Consider the following 18,006-nt stretch of genomic DNA (forward strand, 5'->3'; position numbering starts at 1 on the left):
AATTTATCATATTAGTAATATCTTTTAATACATTCTTTTATTACTAAGTAAAATTCATGTTATTACAGAGTTAGACTCGAAGTATTTTGCGAGTCTTGTATGATCAGCACGTATTGAAAAGAGTGTGAGATTCTTATATTCTTCTTTATGCATGGTATATTACATACTATTAACTTGTAACTAATTTCCAATTATAAGCTTTGATTCTCTACTTCCATTAGGAACTTTTGTTATGTTTCCTTGTTAGATTAGCAATCCTTTATGCTTGCAAAGAGGGTAGTCTGGTCCATGCAATTTTACCTAGTGGAGTGTGAGTGGCCAGGTATAGATTGAGGAAGGCTCATGGCTTCTTGTCGCATGGAGCATTCAAAGTGTGGAATTATGAATTCTCACACACGCTCGAGTGCTATCGTCGCATGCACATAGATGACTAGGATATACTAAAAATCTCTTCATAAAAAGGTGAATGTAGAGGCCCAAATGAAAAATTCTAGAGACATGTTCTTGGTCAAATGTGGCCTTGCCTAGAAAGAAAGGCTAAAGCATGTGCTTGTTCATTTCTCTCATGACTTTTCAGTGAGGTATGTGGCTCTAATTTCTAAAGCGAGACTTAGGTGCATATATTCTCTTGTATAGTTTAAGTTTCACCCTAAAACTTTATCACATCTTTGGTTGTGTGGACCCGAATGATTTGCTCATTCGGGAAATCATTGAAAATCTTATTTTGAATGAAATTAATATTTGGAGTACGAGTAAAAATTTGTATTGTGATGACGTTGATGAAAATTTGGTACCTTTCTAGTGAGAGTTTAGTTGCTTAGTGATAGCATATGAAGAGGCCCTCGCGCGTTGAGGTGGCGTCATGCTATAATCAGCTCACCACGAAAAGAAAAGTAAACTTCATGAAAAAGAGTGAGGCTTCTATGATTGTATCGAAATATAAACAAAAATAATGAACTATTTATAGGAATTAGTGCTCACATTCTCAAACCAAGCGAGAAAAATATATAGAACACGACTAAAACAAAAACACACAAGAATGAAAGTCAAACAAAAACACACAAGAAGGAATAAGAGGGCTTGAATTGTGTGTTGATAATCTTAAAAAAAAAACATTTTCCCAAATAAGTTTTAAAGAACTCATTTGGTGGTCACGATAAGATGTAAGAATAAAATATAATAAGAGTATGACATAGTAAAGAAAGATAAACTTAAATTCTATCCAATGTTTGATGCATATCATAATAACAAACCAAATAATATTATTATATTATGAAAAATATTAGTAATATATTCTTTTAAACACTTCCTCTAATTAGTTGAAATTTATTAAAAAATACAAAATTTCGTAGATCTAATGCTTTATTTAATGATTATTCTTTCTCTTAATTTTGTAATTTTTAATAAATTTTACCTAATGAAAATGAGTGTGTTGTCAATACTCCTTTTATATCATATGTTTTGCATTTAACATAAACCAATAACATATGATATAAATTATGTTCAAAATGATTGTCTAAGATGGAAATCGTCAAGGGTGAGAAGAAAGATTACACACAAAAATTCTTAGAACTACAATCAATCCCTTCAACAAGAAACATTGTCAGTAATCACAACAATTAAAGGAAAGTGTTTTCCATGCCCCTCAAATCTTACATCATGTAATCTCAACCTGAGATTACAAAATCAAAGTATTCTTTAATACTAAACCTTTTTTCCAAACTTTCACAAAGATTCTTAATTATAAAAATAATAACTCACAAAGTGAAAATATAAAACTTAAATGTAGATACAAAATTTATGAAAACAAAGTATTTAAAAACACTGCAACACAAGTATTTTCTAAGTCTAATAACAAACTTTTGTACATAGATCCAAAGATATTTAAACATACCACTTCATCGTGACTTAATGAAGTCTTCCTTTTATACTTATAATTAATAACTTTCTAAAGGATTTTCTATTTTGCTCTAAGTTTCTCTAACACTCCCTCATTTAAATTCTTTCATACTTCAATCTTGTTCTTTCCTAAGCAATCTCAAGCAAAAACAATATAACCGTAAAGTTTAGAATATTTAACACTTAACTTTGATTATGATGTTTGTTGTCATTAAAACCACATTTGACTAAATATTCTTGTATTTGACTAAATATTCTTGTATCATGATGCAAGATAAAAGTTGTCTTTTTAATAGCTAATTTATAATTTTGTATACTCTTTTAAATTTTGATAATTATATAGTTTTTCAGGCATCATTTCCATTTTCTAATTAATCAAACATCGAAATCACTAGTACAATAAAATCTTTTACATTAATTTAGAAAAAGACATTTTACATTGATTTTGTAATCTATATAGATGTTACTGATGTAAAATAGAAGTAACTTCTACATCATATAGCTTTAAATTGATGTAGAAGAGTAAAAATCTAATCAAAGAAGCTCTAACAACATCCTCAACTTGACCAACTCACAAAAACAATAATCCAAGTTCTATTTCCATCCCCTACCACCACCATTACTACTTGTGTCCACCCATAGTGCATGCACGTCTCCAACCCCCAACTCAAAAAACTAACATTTCTCTTGTTGTGATATAATCAAAGTCCCATATTGTTAAAGCACAAGGATAAATAGGAGTTTATATAGACACATAGTTTTCATATAAAGCCTTTTGGGAGATAATCAAAAAGCAAAATCATGAGGATTTATGTCCAAAGTGAAAAACATCTTACTAATGTAAAGGCACATTTGTGTATCCGAATCTCCCGATGTCCAACAAATTGGTATTAGAGCTGATGGTTTTAATGACAAGATGAGTATGATTGAATTGACAAGTATATCCAAAATAAGTTCCCTTGAATTGAAAGTAATTCTTCTTGTTAGTGTCGGTGGATCCATGTGTGGAGATTTTTTTTACCATTAACATGAAGAATTAAGAAGTGTATAGTGATGCAAGTACTTAGAGCATGGTAAGAGGGGAGGTTAAATCACGATTTTTTTGTTTGAAGGGAGAATTATTAAGATACAATCAAAGTTTCATATTGTTAGAAAAAGAGGATGAAAATGAGTTTATATACACATATAATCTCCATTAGAATGATGCTTTCTGGAAGATTACCAAAAAAAATTATAAGGGACAATAGCATACCAATGTGAAGGCATGTGTGTGTCTATATCCCTTAGTGCCTAACAAACTAGTATCAGAGCCAATGGTTTTGACCAAGTGATGAAGACGAGTATGACAACATTGGCAAGTGAGTCTAGAATAAGATCCATTGTGTCAAAAGTAATCCTTCCTATCAATGTTGATAGATCCATGTATGGAGAGTCTTCCTACCATCAACATGGAGAATTAGGAAGTTGTCGGTGCAAGTCCCTAGAGCATGGTATGAAGGGGAGGTTACACTATATAGTCCTTTGTTTGAGAGGACAATTATTGGGGTACTATAGTCAAAGTCCCACATCGTTAGAACAATAGGATGAAAATGAGTTTATATACATATAGAGTTTTCATTAGTATGAAGCCTTTTGGGAGATGACCAAAAACAAAATTATGAAGGCTAGCACTTGGGTTCAAAATGGACAATATCATATTAATTAATGTTGATGCATGTATGTGTATCTGAATCTCTTGATGCGTAACACCTCCCTCCCCTACTTGCACACAAATAATAACCTACATACAACCCAAGTTTTTCCCTTCCACCACCCCCTCCCCCCTAAAGTAACCTCCCACCTCAATAACAACCCAAGTTTCCCCCTTCTCATTATGCTACCGATTCCCTACCCCCCTTCCAAAAAAAATTGAAAAACCTACAACATCTCCAACTAGACTTGAGTCCAACAACTAGTAAGCAACCAAAATTATATATGGTGGGAGTAGGCATGGCAACAGGGTGGGGTGGGGTGGGGCAGGGGCGGGTTTTATGTTCCCTGGTCCCGCCCCCACAAATTTAAACTGCCCTCACCCTTGATACCTGTTGGGGATAAAATTTGGGTATCCATCCTCCACCCTCGATACCTGTTGGGGATAAAATCTGGGTACCCATCCCTACCCCCGACGGGGTGCGGGTTTCCCCGCCCCACTTCCGCTCCTAGACCTTTTTTTTTGTTTCTAATAAATATGAAAAAATTAAAAATAAAAGAAAAATAAGATAATACAAATTTTTACATATAAAGGTTTCTAATTTTGGTGTGTGTGTGCGTATATATATATATATATAAGGATAGTTTTTTAATTATATTATTAAGCGGGACGTGGGCGGGTACGAGGGCGGGGGTGGGGCAGGTATTAACATCCCCGTCCCCACCCCCATCCCCGATTTTACCAATTGAGGAAAACTCGAACCCGGTCAACATGAGTTTTTCTTGTCCAAATCAAGGCGGGTTCGGAGATACTCACGGGACCAAGTTAGAATGTCATGCCTAGGTGGGAGCATGTGAGAAATTTGGAGATAAGGAAGAGAGTAATATCCAAATAGAAAATTAAACATTTGTTAAAATAACAGGTGATGTAAAAAAGAACAATTTACATTGATTTTTTTTACATTGGTTTAAATATTTATTTTTTAATTGCTCAAGCCGATGTCTCAACTTGAAACAATCTAATTGTAGTTGGGTTGGTTTAGGTTGGATTGCTTAAAAAATGTTCACAAATCCAAATGACACCAACTCGACTAAGTTTAATTGGGTTGAGTACTAAAGTAGTATAAATCTAATTCAACTTGGCCAGTTTTTATGAAACTAGTTGAGAAGATGATTGATGTTTTTCCTCCTCGAGTTCATTGCTCCTACAATCTTCATTCATGGCTCCAAATAGAAAAGAACACAACAAAAATGGATAGAGAAGAGAATGTATGATGTGTCACTTCCAAATGAAAGTTAAGCAAGAGAGATTAATCTTGTCACAAGAAGAAATTTCTTGATAAAAAAGTCTTAAGATAATAAATTCTTCAAGGAGAGAACTAGAGACTTTGAAGAGAGAAATAAGAAATTTCAATTCTCATAAATGCTCAAAGTGATTTAACCAAATGGGGGTTACATGCATATATAGATTTTGGTAACTTGTGGTAAGCTAATCATGATTAAGTGTAACTAAGATTAAATTAACTTGTACTCAAGATAACAAACTCTAATTCAAATTTGAACTTTCCCTCCCTTTTTGGATGTCAAAGTCTAGATCTGAAGTAGCTAATGAGAGCTTGTCATATGACAAAGTACAAAAGGTGTGATGGGAGTGAGTTAGTATAAAAAGGGATGTAGAAGCAAGCATGCCAAAAGTATGACTAGTATGTGAAATATGTGAATTGATGGGTTTTGTTTGAACTAATAGGAGAATAGTGTGTATGAAGTGGACGTCCACTTCCTTAGAGATTAATCTCTACTCTCTTATGGTCCAAACAAGCTCAATAAACACATATCTCAAATATTAGTTGCATTCCTTCTAAAATACTAAATACACTCTTAAAAAGAAAATTACATGAAAATAAGTTCATACACTTTGACCAAAAACACATGGTTAAAATTAAGAAAACATTTATCACGAAAAATATATACAAAGAAAAGAAAGTAAATTACTGAAAATGACCAAAAGCTCAACATGAGCTTAGTCTTCTTTCTTCAAGCCTAACTCACTTTTCTTAATTCCTTTTGGATTGACCCCCTAGGCATGATGTCATCACATTTGCTCCTCTACTCAACATGTAACTAATAATAATTTTTACACACACTCTAACAACTACATACATTGATAGTGACATGTTGAATTATGTTGGAGATCTCACATCAATTTGTGAGATGACCATAATTAATAAAGTATAGAAGTGGTGGAAGTAATCTCCCCCTTACAAGTTAATTTTGTAGGGATAAGTTAAGCCCAAATTCACATTCTAATATGATATCAAAGTTAAACTAGATTCATTGAAAAGAACTATCCACCATTTATACATGCACCAAATAGTTTTAGGCAGTGAGGGATATATTGGAAAATCTAAAGTCTCACTTATATATTAGAAAAAAAACTCGAGTCCTACATCAACTAAAAATAAAACCAACAAAAAGTATATAAGTTAAGGACAAGTGATAGTTCTCATCTTATAAACTGGTTTTATATAGTTGAGTCATATCTAAATTCACATTCTAAGAATTAAGGAGCTACCAAAAATATAGCAAATCTTACTTGTACTTTTTCTATCTATTTTACATCTAACAAAGTCAAAATCAAAGTACCCTACCAAATTCAAAGGGGGCATAGTACTACGCATTTCAAATTAAGATGTGACCTTTCTAGAAAGGGGCTGCGAAGGTAAAAAGATGAAGAGGAAATAGAGGAATTGGATGTATATAGATGTAAAGGTATTTCTTGAAATTCTTCTAAATGAAGGGGTGTATATATTAAAAGGATGGGTGCAGGAAGAAAATCCCTAATAGTCTTTATGATTAAGCCCATTACGGGAATGAGCCCATAATCACGACCCAATGCAATATCCAGTTATTAGCTTGATAACCATATAGCCAACAATGTCGGTCATTTCATTTGACCTTATCAAAATTAACAATGTGCATAGTCCAAATACATATTTAACAACTCTGCCTTTGAAGTGCCATCACAAATTTGCAAGTCACCATTGTAGTCTCTGGCCAATTGAAGAGATAACATTTCAAGATCACAACTTGGGTAAAAGAACATTAGAAACGACAAACATAAATGCAATTTTATTTATTCCACTCAGTATTTGTATAATTCATATTGAAGAAATATGTTGTTCCCCCCTTATGCCATCATGTGATCAGATGGCCATTTAATGTCAAATTAATTAACATAAGCCATATTGATAAACCTATTCATGTTTCTTTCCTTTGAGCTTTCCCTTGGAAATTTTGCTGAGCACACTAGCATCCAGATTTCTATAGTGATTTTGCATCTGATCTAGGACCTTGTAGACAAAGTTGTCAACTTCATCCTCATACTTTTCATAGAGAACTGGAAGTGTATGTGCAGCAACAAAACCTTAAAAGCAAAAGAAATTAGTCTCGGCAATCAAGTACAACATGAACAATCAACTGGAAGTGGAGAAACATCATTGGAACTTCTAAGAGGTGTCATGTGAAATGTTAACAAGATCCAAAAAAACAATATGAATATAATTTTTATACTCTATCAGTATAAAAAATTTACACGACCAACAAATTAGAAATCATGGTATGTATGACTAGTTTTTGTAAAAATAAACAAATTTATCATATTTGTCAATTTATGGTTAGATGACTGTGTAAAAGTTCTATACACCATTAGTACATAACTATTTTCTCAAACAATAGAGTTTAATTTCTGTTTCAATTTCGCCTATATTTGTATATAAATAAGATTCAGTTCTTGTCTTGAAATGGCATATTATAGCACTTAACTAAGAGGAAAGGAGTCAGGTTACACAACAGCAAATAGAGAGAAGAGAAGAGAGAAAAACAGTGTGCAGTTGGCATATCCACCAGAAATCCATTTTTGAATTGCAACTAGCGATTCTTTCACTGTTGGACCGGACTTTTTTTACAGCAGTTTCGTCAAAGTGGTTTTCCATTTGCAAGTTTCAACGGTTAGATCATTGATTGATGGTATAGAGCGGGAGAAAATATGCTCATATAAACAACTTTATTTTGGGGTTTTCGTCTTATTTCTCATTTGTATTGGTGCTTTGGTTATTTTGACTAATTGCAAGCACTGTTTGTGTACTTGTTGGAGACTCTTCATATCCTTTATTGATCATAGTAGAGTTGTTTCTGTGATCTAAACAATATGTGGATTTTACCTTTGCATTGAGAAACTTCCCACGTTAAAAATCTATGCCTCTTGTACATTTGTGACTTATGTTTTTGCTCTATTTTGTTAGTACTCTTCGCCTATTCTTAAAGTATAGATATTTTATTTCCACTGCTTATTACTCTATCAATGAGTTACTATTATTGTGTTGTGCTTTCCGTCATCAGTTCACAATGTTAATATCACTTGAATAATTTCTTATTATTGAATCTAAATAGGTACAATAAAATAAATAGGCATAAAACATAATCAATCCCTAAAGTTTAGGGATTTAGATAAAACTGACTAAGGAAACTAAACTAGAAATTAGGAGAAGATAAATCAGTATATCTAAACTATATCTTATAGAATTATCTTAACACTCCCCCTCAAGCTGGAGCATATATATCATATGCATCTAGCTTGTTACATATATATGTTATCCTAGGACCTCGTAAAGATTTAGTAAAGATATCTATAAGTTGATCCTTGGAGCAAACTGAGGAGGTCTTGATGATACCGGAGAGGATCTTTTCTCTGATGAAATGGCAATCAACCTCTATATGCTTTGTTCTCTCATGAAAAACTGGATTAGAGGAGAGGTATAAAGCTGACTGGTTATCACAAACTAGTTCCATATGACCAACCTTGCAAAACTGCAACTCTTGAATTAAGAATTTTAGCCACAAGAGCTCACATGTGGTGTGAGCCATAGCACGATATTCTGCTTCTGTACTTGATCGTGCAACAACACTTTGCTTTTTACTCTTCCATGAGATAAGATTACCACCCATGAAGACACAATAGCCTGATGTTGACCGCCTATCACTTGCATCACCTGCCCAATCTGCATCTGAATATCCAACAATGTTTGTATGTCCTCTATCATTGTAAACAAGTCCTTTTCCTGGTGATCTTTTGATGTATCTAAGGATTCGAACAACTGTAAGCCAATGACTCTCACAGGGAGAGTTAAGAAACTGACTTACAACACTGACAGGAAAAGATATATCAGGTCTAGTCATGGTGAAATAATTCAATTTTTCCACTAATCTCCGATATCTCCCTGGGTCAGGATAAGGCTCCCCCTAATTAGGCATAAGCTTCACATTAGGATCCATGGGAGTGTCAACTGGCTTACAATCCGTAAGTCCGGTCTCTTCTAGAATATCAAGGACATATTTTCTCTGAGAAATAGCAATACCGGTCTTTGACTGAGCGGCCTCAATCCCGAGGAAATAACGTAGGGGACCTAAATCCTTAGTTTGAAAGTGTTTAAATAAGTGTTGCTTCAGAGCCTTGATGCCCTCCTGATCATCACCTGTAATCACAATGTCATCTACATAAACAAAAAGATAGATAAATCTATGTGTCGATGAGCGTCTAAAGAAGACAGAGTGGTCTGTCTCGCAGCGGATCATTCCAAATTCCTGTATAACTTTGCTAAACCGACCAAACCAAGCACGAGGTGATTGTTTGAGGCCATACAAGGACTTTTGTAATTTACATACAAGACCAGACCCCCCTTGAGCAACAAACCCAGGAGGTTGATCCATATAAATCTCCTCCTCCAAATCACCATGTAAGAAGGCATTTTTGATGTCTAATTGAAACAAAGGCCAATGCCTCATAGCAGCCATAGCTAAGAAGAGACGAACTGAGGCCATCTTCGCAACTGGAGAGAAGGTGTCGCTGTAATCCAAACCATATACTTGCATGTATCCCTTAGCCACAAGACGAGCTTTCAATCTATCCACCTGTCCATCAGGGCCCACTTTAACATTAAATACCCACCGACAACCAACAACAGATTTTCCAGGCGGAGGTGGGACAAGTATCCAAGTGTGGTTGGAGTCTAAAGTTGTCATCTCATCAATCATTGCTTGACGCCATCCTGGATGGGTTAAGGCCTCCTGTACTGTCTTGGGAATGGTAATAGAGGAAATAGCAGAGACAAAAGCATAATAAGTAGGAGACAAACGATGATATGAAATAAAGTTATAAATAGGATGAGGATTACAAGTAGAACGACTACCTTTACGAAGAGCAATGGGCAAGTCAACTGAGGTAAGTGGGGCCGGAGTAGGTGAGGAGACTAAAGCAGGAGTAGAATCACATGGCTCAATTGAAGAATCATTGGGAGGAACAACAGTATGTGACCGACGCTCATAGGTTATCCCAAATCGGTGTAGAGGATGGTCAGACCCTGGTAGTGCGGGAGGATGTGGTGCCTCTAAAGTAGCAGGTGTGGTAGGAGGCACACTATGATCAAAATGAGGAATAGGCAATACCTGAGAGAGGAGATCTGAGTCAACTGGAGAGACATCTGTGGCAATAAAATATGGTGTATCTTCAAAGAAAGTGACATCTGCACTAGTGTAAAATCGATGCGTAGCAGGAGAGTAACAACGGTACCCCTTTTGGACACGAGAGTATCCTAAAAAAACACATTTGATGGCCCGAGCAGACAACTTAGCACATCCTGAGAAAAGATCATGGACAAAACAAGTACAGCCAAAGACACGAGGATGAACAGAATAAAGAGGATCCAATGGGTATAATAGGGAATGAGGTACTTGATCATTCAAGACAGACGATGACATTCGATTTATTAAATACCCTGCAGTGAGGACAACATCGCCCCACAACTTTGGGGGTGCATTGGCATTCAATAAAAGAGTACGAGCAGTGTCCACAATATGTCTATGTTTTCGCTCAGCTACACCATTTTGTTGAGGTGTATGAGGGCAGCTAGATTGATGTAGAATGTCATGGGAAGCCATAAATGATTTGAAGCAATCTGAAAAATATTCTTTAGCATTATCACTTCGTAAAATCCGAATTACTTTGCCAAATTGAGTTTTGATCTCCGAATAGAAACTTAGGAAAATATTGAATAACTCAGAACGATTTTTCATTAAAAATATCCAAGTACATCCAGAAAAATCATCAATAAAGGTGACGTAATACCTATGTCCTAAAAGAGAAGGAACGCGACTAGGACCCCAAACATCAGAATGAATAACATCAAAAGAAGACATAGCTCGACTACTAATACTATTAGGAAAAGAAGTTCTAACATGCTTCCCTAATTGACACGACTCACACTCTAAGGACTCCAACCGTTAGAGATGAGGTACCATTTTCTTTAATTTATTCAAGCTTGGATGACCCAGGCGACGATGGATTAAACCAGGAGACTCAATAGATGCACATATGGTAGAGGTAGAAGGTTGAAGGTAGTAGAGACCATGTGATTCAGATCCGGCTCTAATCGTCTGTCCCGTACTCCGGTCCTGTATCAAGAAAGAATCAGAAGTGAAGGTTATAACACAATTTAGTGACCGAGTCAACTTACTTATAGAAATCAAATTAAAGGGACATCCAAGAACTAGTAAAACAGATTTTAATGGTAGTGATGGGAGAGGTGTTATTTGACCAATACCAGTGGCTTGGACTTTTGACCCATATGCAAGAGTGATATGGTGTGGAGTTTTAGGTGACGATAGGTTAGGAAAAAGGGAGACATTACCAGTTAGGTGATCAGAAGCACCGGAGTCCAAAACCCAAGGTCCAATAGACGTAGAATGAGAGAGATAGGCTGTAGAATTACCAGTATGAGCAACAGTTATGGAAGAAGAGGCTTGTTTAGTTGCCTTCAATTGAAGATATTCTTGGTAATCCTCGGTAGATAATGTGATTGGATGATTGCCCTCCGGTTCAATCTTGAGCTCTAGAGCTGAAGTTGGAGATTGAGCCACATTAGCTGTCTTGCTCGGAAAGCCATGCAAGGAATAACACCTATCTCGTGTATGTCAATCTCTCTGATAGTAGGTACAATGGAGGTTTCCTCTACCCCCTTTACCGCGACCACGACCTCGACCACGCCCTCGACTTCCACGGTCAGCTGTACTAGAGATAAAAGCAGAGGACTCAGATTCTGTGTGAGGATCTGCCTCTGGTGAAGGGACCCGAATCAATCGATCTATGAGTTCTTCTACTGTAGGAATGACAGGATTTGTCAAGATTTGATCTCGAACAGATCCGTAATCTTTGTGAAGTCCTTGAAGGATAAACACCATAAACATATTATCAAGTTTGTTTAATATTTGTTGAGGATCATCACTAACCAAGATTAGCTTGAGCTCATCAATAGTGGATTGAGCACGATTCAAATACGTCGGCAAATCATTATCAACCATACGAAGAGTTGCCAGACCATGAACAGACTCGTATATTCTTTGGATATCATTGGCATAGACATTTCGAGCCTTCTTCCAAATATCATAGCATGTCTTGTACGGACGAAAATGCACCATTAATTTAGGCTCAATGGACTGCCACAATAGAGATACAAGTTGATAATCTGTCCGTTGCCATTCATCTCTCACCTCTTTATCAACTTCGGACGCCCTTTTAGTAAGATGATCATAGAGACCCTAACCTAAAAACCACATTTCAACCGCAGTGGACCAATCCAAATAATTTTTACCATTAAGCTTTTCGGATGTAATAGTAGGTGATCCAGAAAAGGCAAAGGAGACCAGCCCCCATTTGGAAGATTCAATTTTTGGGTTCTCTGCCATGAAGAGAAAAAGAAGAAAAACAGCAAACAACCAACCACGAAACCAAACAGCCACGGAACTCTGAGACAACAACCAAACAACACCAAACGACCACGAAACTCCGAGGCCGCAACCAAACGACCACCAACATACCACCTAGAGTGTGACCCACAACCTGAAAAGGGTCAAAACGAGAAGAGGGAGGGACGACGAGTCCAACGGAGTGAACCGCGTCGCAAACGGAGGCTGGTAGGGCGGCGCGTGAAGCCCACGCGCCGGCGAGCTTCCTCAACAAGAACCGCGCGTGAGAGCGCGTGAGACGGCGGCTGACGGTGGCTCGCGACAGAGAGGCCGATCGGCAACCTCTGAGTGTGCAGGCGGTGTCAACTCCGACAACTGCGGAAAAAACTCGAAAACCCTAGAAACCCTAGATGTTGGCGGCTGGATTAGGGTTCCTGGACCAGAGTGCTCTGGTACCAACTTGAATAATTTCTTATTATTGAATCTGAATAGGTACAATAAAATAAATAGGCATAAAACATAATCAATCCCTAAAGTTTTGAGATTTAGATAAAACTGACTAAGGAAACTAAACTAGAAATTAGGAGAAGATAAACCAGTATATCTAAACTATATCTTATAGAATTATCTTAACAATATCAAAATTCCTTCACCCCTGCATCTTATCTCAAATATATCTCAACCTGTTTTCCCAGGGTCAGAGCTATGGGGGGACTGGGGCTGTCCCCCAAAATTTGTAGCCCCCTTTGAAACTTCTATATAAAAATATTTTATGATCCCCTAAGAAAAAGAAAAAAAAAATTGAAATTTTAGTATTGATTCCTTTTAAAATGATATCCTGCCTCCGCAACAGTGTTTTCCATTACATGTAGTGGTGCACATTCATTAGGCTGGTTTTTAGTGTTGTACAACTTCAATTGCTTAAGTTTTGTGGAAAAAATATTTCATAGAGTTAGTTGAAACATAAAGTATACATTTTCAAACTTGCATGTCACTGCTATGGGGTCTAGGGAAGCTTAAATGTATACAACATTACCCCTATGAGTAGTGAGGCCATTTCAACAACTAGAACCTATAACAGCTAAGTTACTTGGCAGTAATCTTAATAATATAAAAAAAAATGTAGGTCAATGTATGAATCAAAGGAATAGGAAATCTATTAAAAGATGAAAAGAAAGCAGGTCTCTCACCAATATAGATGACAGTTATAAAATTGCACCAGCTTCCAACCACAGCACCAGCAAACAAACTTCCTACCACCTGGAGAAGTTTTGACCATTGATCACAATTTGCATGTAAATAATTCATGTAACTTTTCTTTTCAACATGTTGAAGTAAATTCATAAGGTACATAAATTTGTTAAAAGCAAGTTCAAATGGTATAGCAGAGAAATTTGGATTTTTTGTAGTCAGTTTTTCATGTTACGCATTCAGCAAATTAGAATTATTGGATAAACATAGGACAGCTCAAATCTCAAATGCATGTTTCAAGTCCAATTTGCCAGGAATAAAATATGAGCAATTTGATCTTCATTCAATGGTTCCAGTTTAATTTTCTGATTGCATAAATGCATGAAAAAAAATTGATTGCAGAAAATTTGGATCCAAACAAGATACACCAAAACAAGAAAAATAACAAATCCATTTATTTACTCGTCAAAATTCCAATCTGTTTTTCCCAAATTCAGTGTATTACCATCCTTGTTGTTTTCAGTTTATTCCCCTCCCACACTCCCTACATGGTTCCAACTCTACGTTCTCCTAGCAAAATAATGTTCACATCTCTGGTGGCAACAATGTAAGTAACATTATGAGGCATTACCACAGAACACACAATTATAGACAGCTTAAGAGAAATGACTTTCACACACTACTTTTGCACAAGGTTTAGTTTACTTGAATGTACGTACAACATCAAGCAACTTTTTCTTAATGGTGTCTGTTAATTAGAGTTCTTGTTAATTCTAAATGTATTTCTATAGCAATAATTTCATATATCCTGCCTTGAAATTTCATGCCTTAAAATAGGGCGAAACTACAATGGAAAGTCTTAACAAAATTTAGTTCCCAGGATTTACTAAAACAATCTTAACTTGACTCCAAAGTGGCTTCTATTTTGCTGATGTGGCATGTGATGGACCATTGATTTAAAAAAAACAAATTTGGTGACAGACTATGGAATATAATGTTATAATGGAATCACATAGCATTTCATCAAGTGTAGTCAATATTGGGTCAATATTGGGTCAATATAGCCTACCCAATAAGAAAAGATCAAACTAGTATTTGCCACGACAACTATAAATAAACTAACTTTTTCCAACGATAACTATAATTGAAGTAACTATTAAAAAAAGTATAAAGAAATCTTCAAAAATAAAAGGAAGTAATTGAAAAATAAGCAGAGGCAAACACAGGTGTCAGAAACTAAAGAATGGTTTCACCTTGAAAAACATGTTTTAGGCTTGACTTTAAATGATAAATGACAATATCAAGGTAAATCAATAAAAACACAAACATACAATAAGAAACTGCTTCAAGTTTCCTCCACAAGCAACATCTTGAAGAAACCTCAAGCCCTTGTTAACTTCACCACCAACTACAGTTGCAATATTCACAAAGAGTTCTTCTGGGAGAACAAGGCGGGGTACATTAGATGGTGTGCTGTCAATTTAAAGAACAAATCATACTTAATTAAAGCTGTAGTGTTGAGTAACACATCCACATAAATTAGAGGAGAAAAGGATGCAAAGATGCATTAAATAACCTGTTAAACATGCCAGAAGCATTTGACCATAGAAACTGGGCAAGCATGACAAGAACCAAAACAAAGCCTAAAATAGTAAGGAAATTATAATTAAGCCATTCAAAGAGCACCCATACAACTGTTGCACCAGTTAAAACACTTGCAGAAATCTTCTTGTTCCTCCATAACAAGACATCAGCAGCTACAACATTCAAGGGCACAAAAAAATGATTTAAATGGTTTAGTTGATGCTAATACTGTACATTTTACAATAAATTGACTATAAACGCCATACATTTTCCACCCCCTAAAATATGGTGCACGGGTTTCTGGCGTCCAAACAGTCTATTGATCTCTGAACTCACTGAGTCTGACTTTTCACCCCCAAAGAATGGTACAGATTTTTGCTTGTCAACGAATGTGTCCACAAGGCTTTCAATAAGGTTCTCAGCTGTGATTTTCTCAGACATTGTTCCAGTGCTAGTGTGCTACAATGAACCAAAAAGAACATTATTAAAGACTGTACAAGATAGCTCTTCTCATACCAAGTATAAGTCTGTCATTATTAATATATAGGAGAAAACCAACAAATAATGTATAGGGTTCATTCTTTTCTGACATAAGAAGTGACCATATTGTTAATTTCAAATTAAAAGTTCACAAATTAATGCTATTGTTACAAACATCCAACACAGAATTCTTGTAGGTCACAGAGGAAACATATCTAACAAATAATTAATTTAATCTCTCTGCATTTAAAATCACCAAGTTTGCCACATTGACGGCATATCAAGTCATTTGGTGAGTGTTAGGCTCAGTTTGTAATCATTATGGATCTTAACTTTATACTGTCTCCAGTAGATGATTGAATTTCTCAGGTAATTCCTTTTCTTCACCTTTTCCTTTTTCATTTTTGTTAGAGATAGAAGTTATTTGGATTGATTTGGTTCTGCACATGATATCAAATCCTATTTGACTAAGTAGTTGGTCAGTATTTCAATCTTGAGTTCCATTCTGCAATTCAAAGCTTAGATTCCTCGAAGCCCTTCAAAGCCTGTACCTCCTTTTGTCTTCACTACACTTCTTTAACAATTCCTCAAGATTAATTTTTTATTTTCAACTGAACCTTCCACATAGAAAAAGTTAGAAGGGTTGAAAAATATCAAAATTAATAAATCAGTTTCTTGGTCCAATCTGATTCAATCTCTGGTTAATTCATTACCAAGGAGAGCAAGCTGACCTTAGATGCTCTTTATAAATGTTGCATAACCATTATTCCAAGTTGTCCACCATATAAAAAGGGGCAGATAATATCATTAATAAAATGCACCAACAATCATTACCCAAAAAAATGTATTAACAATCATATAGAAAGAAAATAAAATGGATGAAATAAGAAGGCAAATGGCAAGGTTATAGCTTCAGCCAGGTTTCTCAACTTAAAAGTTGGCCAACTAGAAGAAACACAGTTGTCTGTGTCATTTGAAGAGACAACCAAGGGGCTCCCAAAGTTGCAAAAACAATGAAGTTTCCAAGTACCAGTATTCAGTAGAAGGTCTTCATATAAGAATTGGTTCTAAATGAATAGGACTACTTTTAACAGGTTTTCCCTGATGCATTGATCTCCTTGTCACTTTCCCTCCCTACTTCACAATTGAGGCAGGGAATGGACCAAATGGTCAAAAGCATAAGAGGTAATTGCAAAGAAAAAGCAAGTTTAAATTACTTGGGCACTACAAAGAACAAAAAAAGGCAACAACCTAATCAGTTAACCGTAAAACCTTGATAGCCTCAATATACTATTTGCCAGCAAGATTCTGAAACTACAAAACCTATTAAGGAAAATCAATTACCCAAAGGGAATAAAAATTATAACCAAACTACTGAAAGAATAAATAAACTCGTTTCCATATATACATATATGGCCAGAAAAGTATCACGAGTAAAAGAAAGAAAATTCTCAAAGAATTATAATCGGTGAGGCAAAAAGGAAAAGGGAAACCATAGATTTCTTTTCTTTTTTTTAATTCACAAATCTCAAGAGCTTATGACATATATTATAACATAGATAAAAAAGTAAAAAGGAAATAAACTTTTATGCCCCCATCATTCACTAACAAATAAAAGATTCCCTCCCTAGAGGAACAAAAACCACCACACAAAATTTAACCCACCAAGCCTAAGAGAGATACACAACAACTGTAACAATTGATGAAAGAAAGAACAAAATTCAGTATCATAAGCAAATGAAATTCATCAAATTACCAGAGAGAGAGGCAGAGAAGGAAATAGAGAGATGGGGTGCTATGGCATGAAAAGTTTATCCCAAGTACAACACAGGGAGCATGCAAAAGCTGAATAACTTAACTGATCAACTAGTCAACTACCAACCAGCCATGAGGCAACTACCATATCATCTGTCTCTCATCTTATGTAATTAATTAAAAGCGTTGGAGACTTTTGTTCAAGAGAAAGTGTTTAATAAATAACGTGTTTGAATGTATTTTTGGTCTTTCTGGATTCTAGACAGTGGTCCCTGTACTTTTTTTTATTTATTATTTATTATTTATTTTTATTTTTCATTTTTCATCTCATTCATATTTGAAATCAATGTTTTTAATTACATATTTATTGGTGTTACTTGGAGTAGTTTTCACTTTATATTAAAAAAATATACATATTAAGAGTAAATATTAATTTTACTCCCTTAACACGTTATTATATTGATTCTTGAAATTAAAAAAGTACTCGAATAAATTTGTAAAATGATAGATAAGTTTTTAAATTTAACTATTTATGTTTTGTTTAAAAGAAATTATAAATAACTTATTTGTATTTATTTTATTTTATAAATATTTAAGAAAGTGTTTAGATAT

General features: G+C 35.2%; 1 protein-coding gene and 1 long non-coding RNA gene across 4 annotated transcripts; one reads left to right on the forward strand and one right to left on the reverse strand.

Moving 5' to 3' along the window:
* The first annotated feature begins 333 nt into the window (after positions 1-333).
* LOC145954320 (uncharacterized) lies at positions 334-7,839 on the forward strand. The gene is made up of 2 exons (XR_014431524.1): positions 334-581; positions 7,403-7,839. It is a non-coding gene; the product is annotated as an uncharacterized LOC145954320 (long non-coding RNA).
* On the reverse strand, positions 6,691-17,634 carry LOC109817986 (reticulon-like protein B8). 3 transcript variants are annotated; one of them, XM_020383356.3, is made up of 6 exons: positions 17,499-17,634; positions 15,426-15,618; positions 15,152-15,332; positions 14,907-15,048; positions 13,575-13,644; positions 6,691-7,012 (listed from the first exon to the last, which is right to left on the reverse strand). In XM_020383356.3, exons 2-6 carry the CDS (start codon positions 15,598-15,600, stop codon positions 6,843-6,845), a joined length of 738 nt encoding a protein of 245 aa, XP_020238945.1. In that variant the 5' UTR covers positions 15,601-15,618; positions 17,499-17,634; the 3' UTR covers positions 6,691-6,842. The 3 variants fall into 3 exon arrangements, with proteins under 3 accessions (XP_020238945.1, XP_020238944.1, XP_082924465.1); XM_020383355.2 differs by having other exon boundaries at positions 17,396-17,592; XM_083068339.1 differs by lacking the exon at positions 6,691-7,012 and adding an exon at positions 10,957-11,094 and having other exon boundaries at positions 17,396-17,593.
* Between the last annotated feature and the right edge of the window lie 372 nt (positions 17,635-18,006).

The sequence above is a fragment of the Cajanus cajan genome, chromosome 2 (genome assembly GCF_000230855.2).
Source record: "Cajanus cajan strain Asha chromosome 2, NIPB_CcT2T_4, whole genome shotgun sequence".
Taxonomy (NCBI): domain Eukaryota; kingdom Viridiplantae; phylum Streptophyta; class Magnoliopsida; order Fabales; family Fabaceae; genus Cajanus; species Cajanus cajan.

Excerpts from the sequence above, each read along its gene's own strand:
- LOC109817986 (XM_020383356.3), bottom strand. The coding sequence starts at position 15,600 with ATGTCTGAGAAAATCACAGCTGAGAACCTTATTGAAAGCCTTGTGGAC. Across the intron at positions 15,333-15,425 it reads TATTTTAGGGGGTGGAAAAT|CTGCTGATGTCTTGTTATGG; the intron begins GTATGGCGTTTA and ends TGAATGTTGTAG. Across the intron at positions 15,049-15,151 it reads GCTTCTGGCATGTTTAACAG|CACACCATCTAATGTACCCC; the intron begins GTTATTTAATGC and ends TTAAATTGACAG.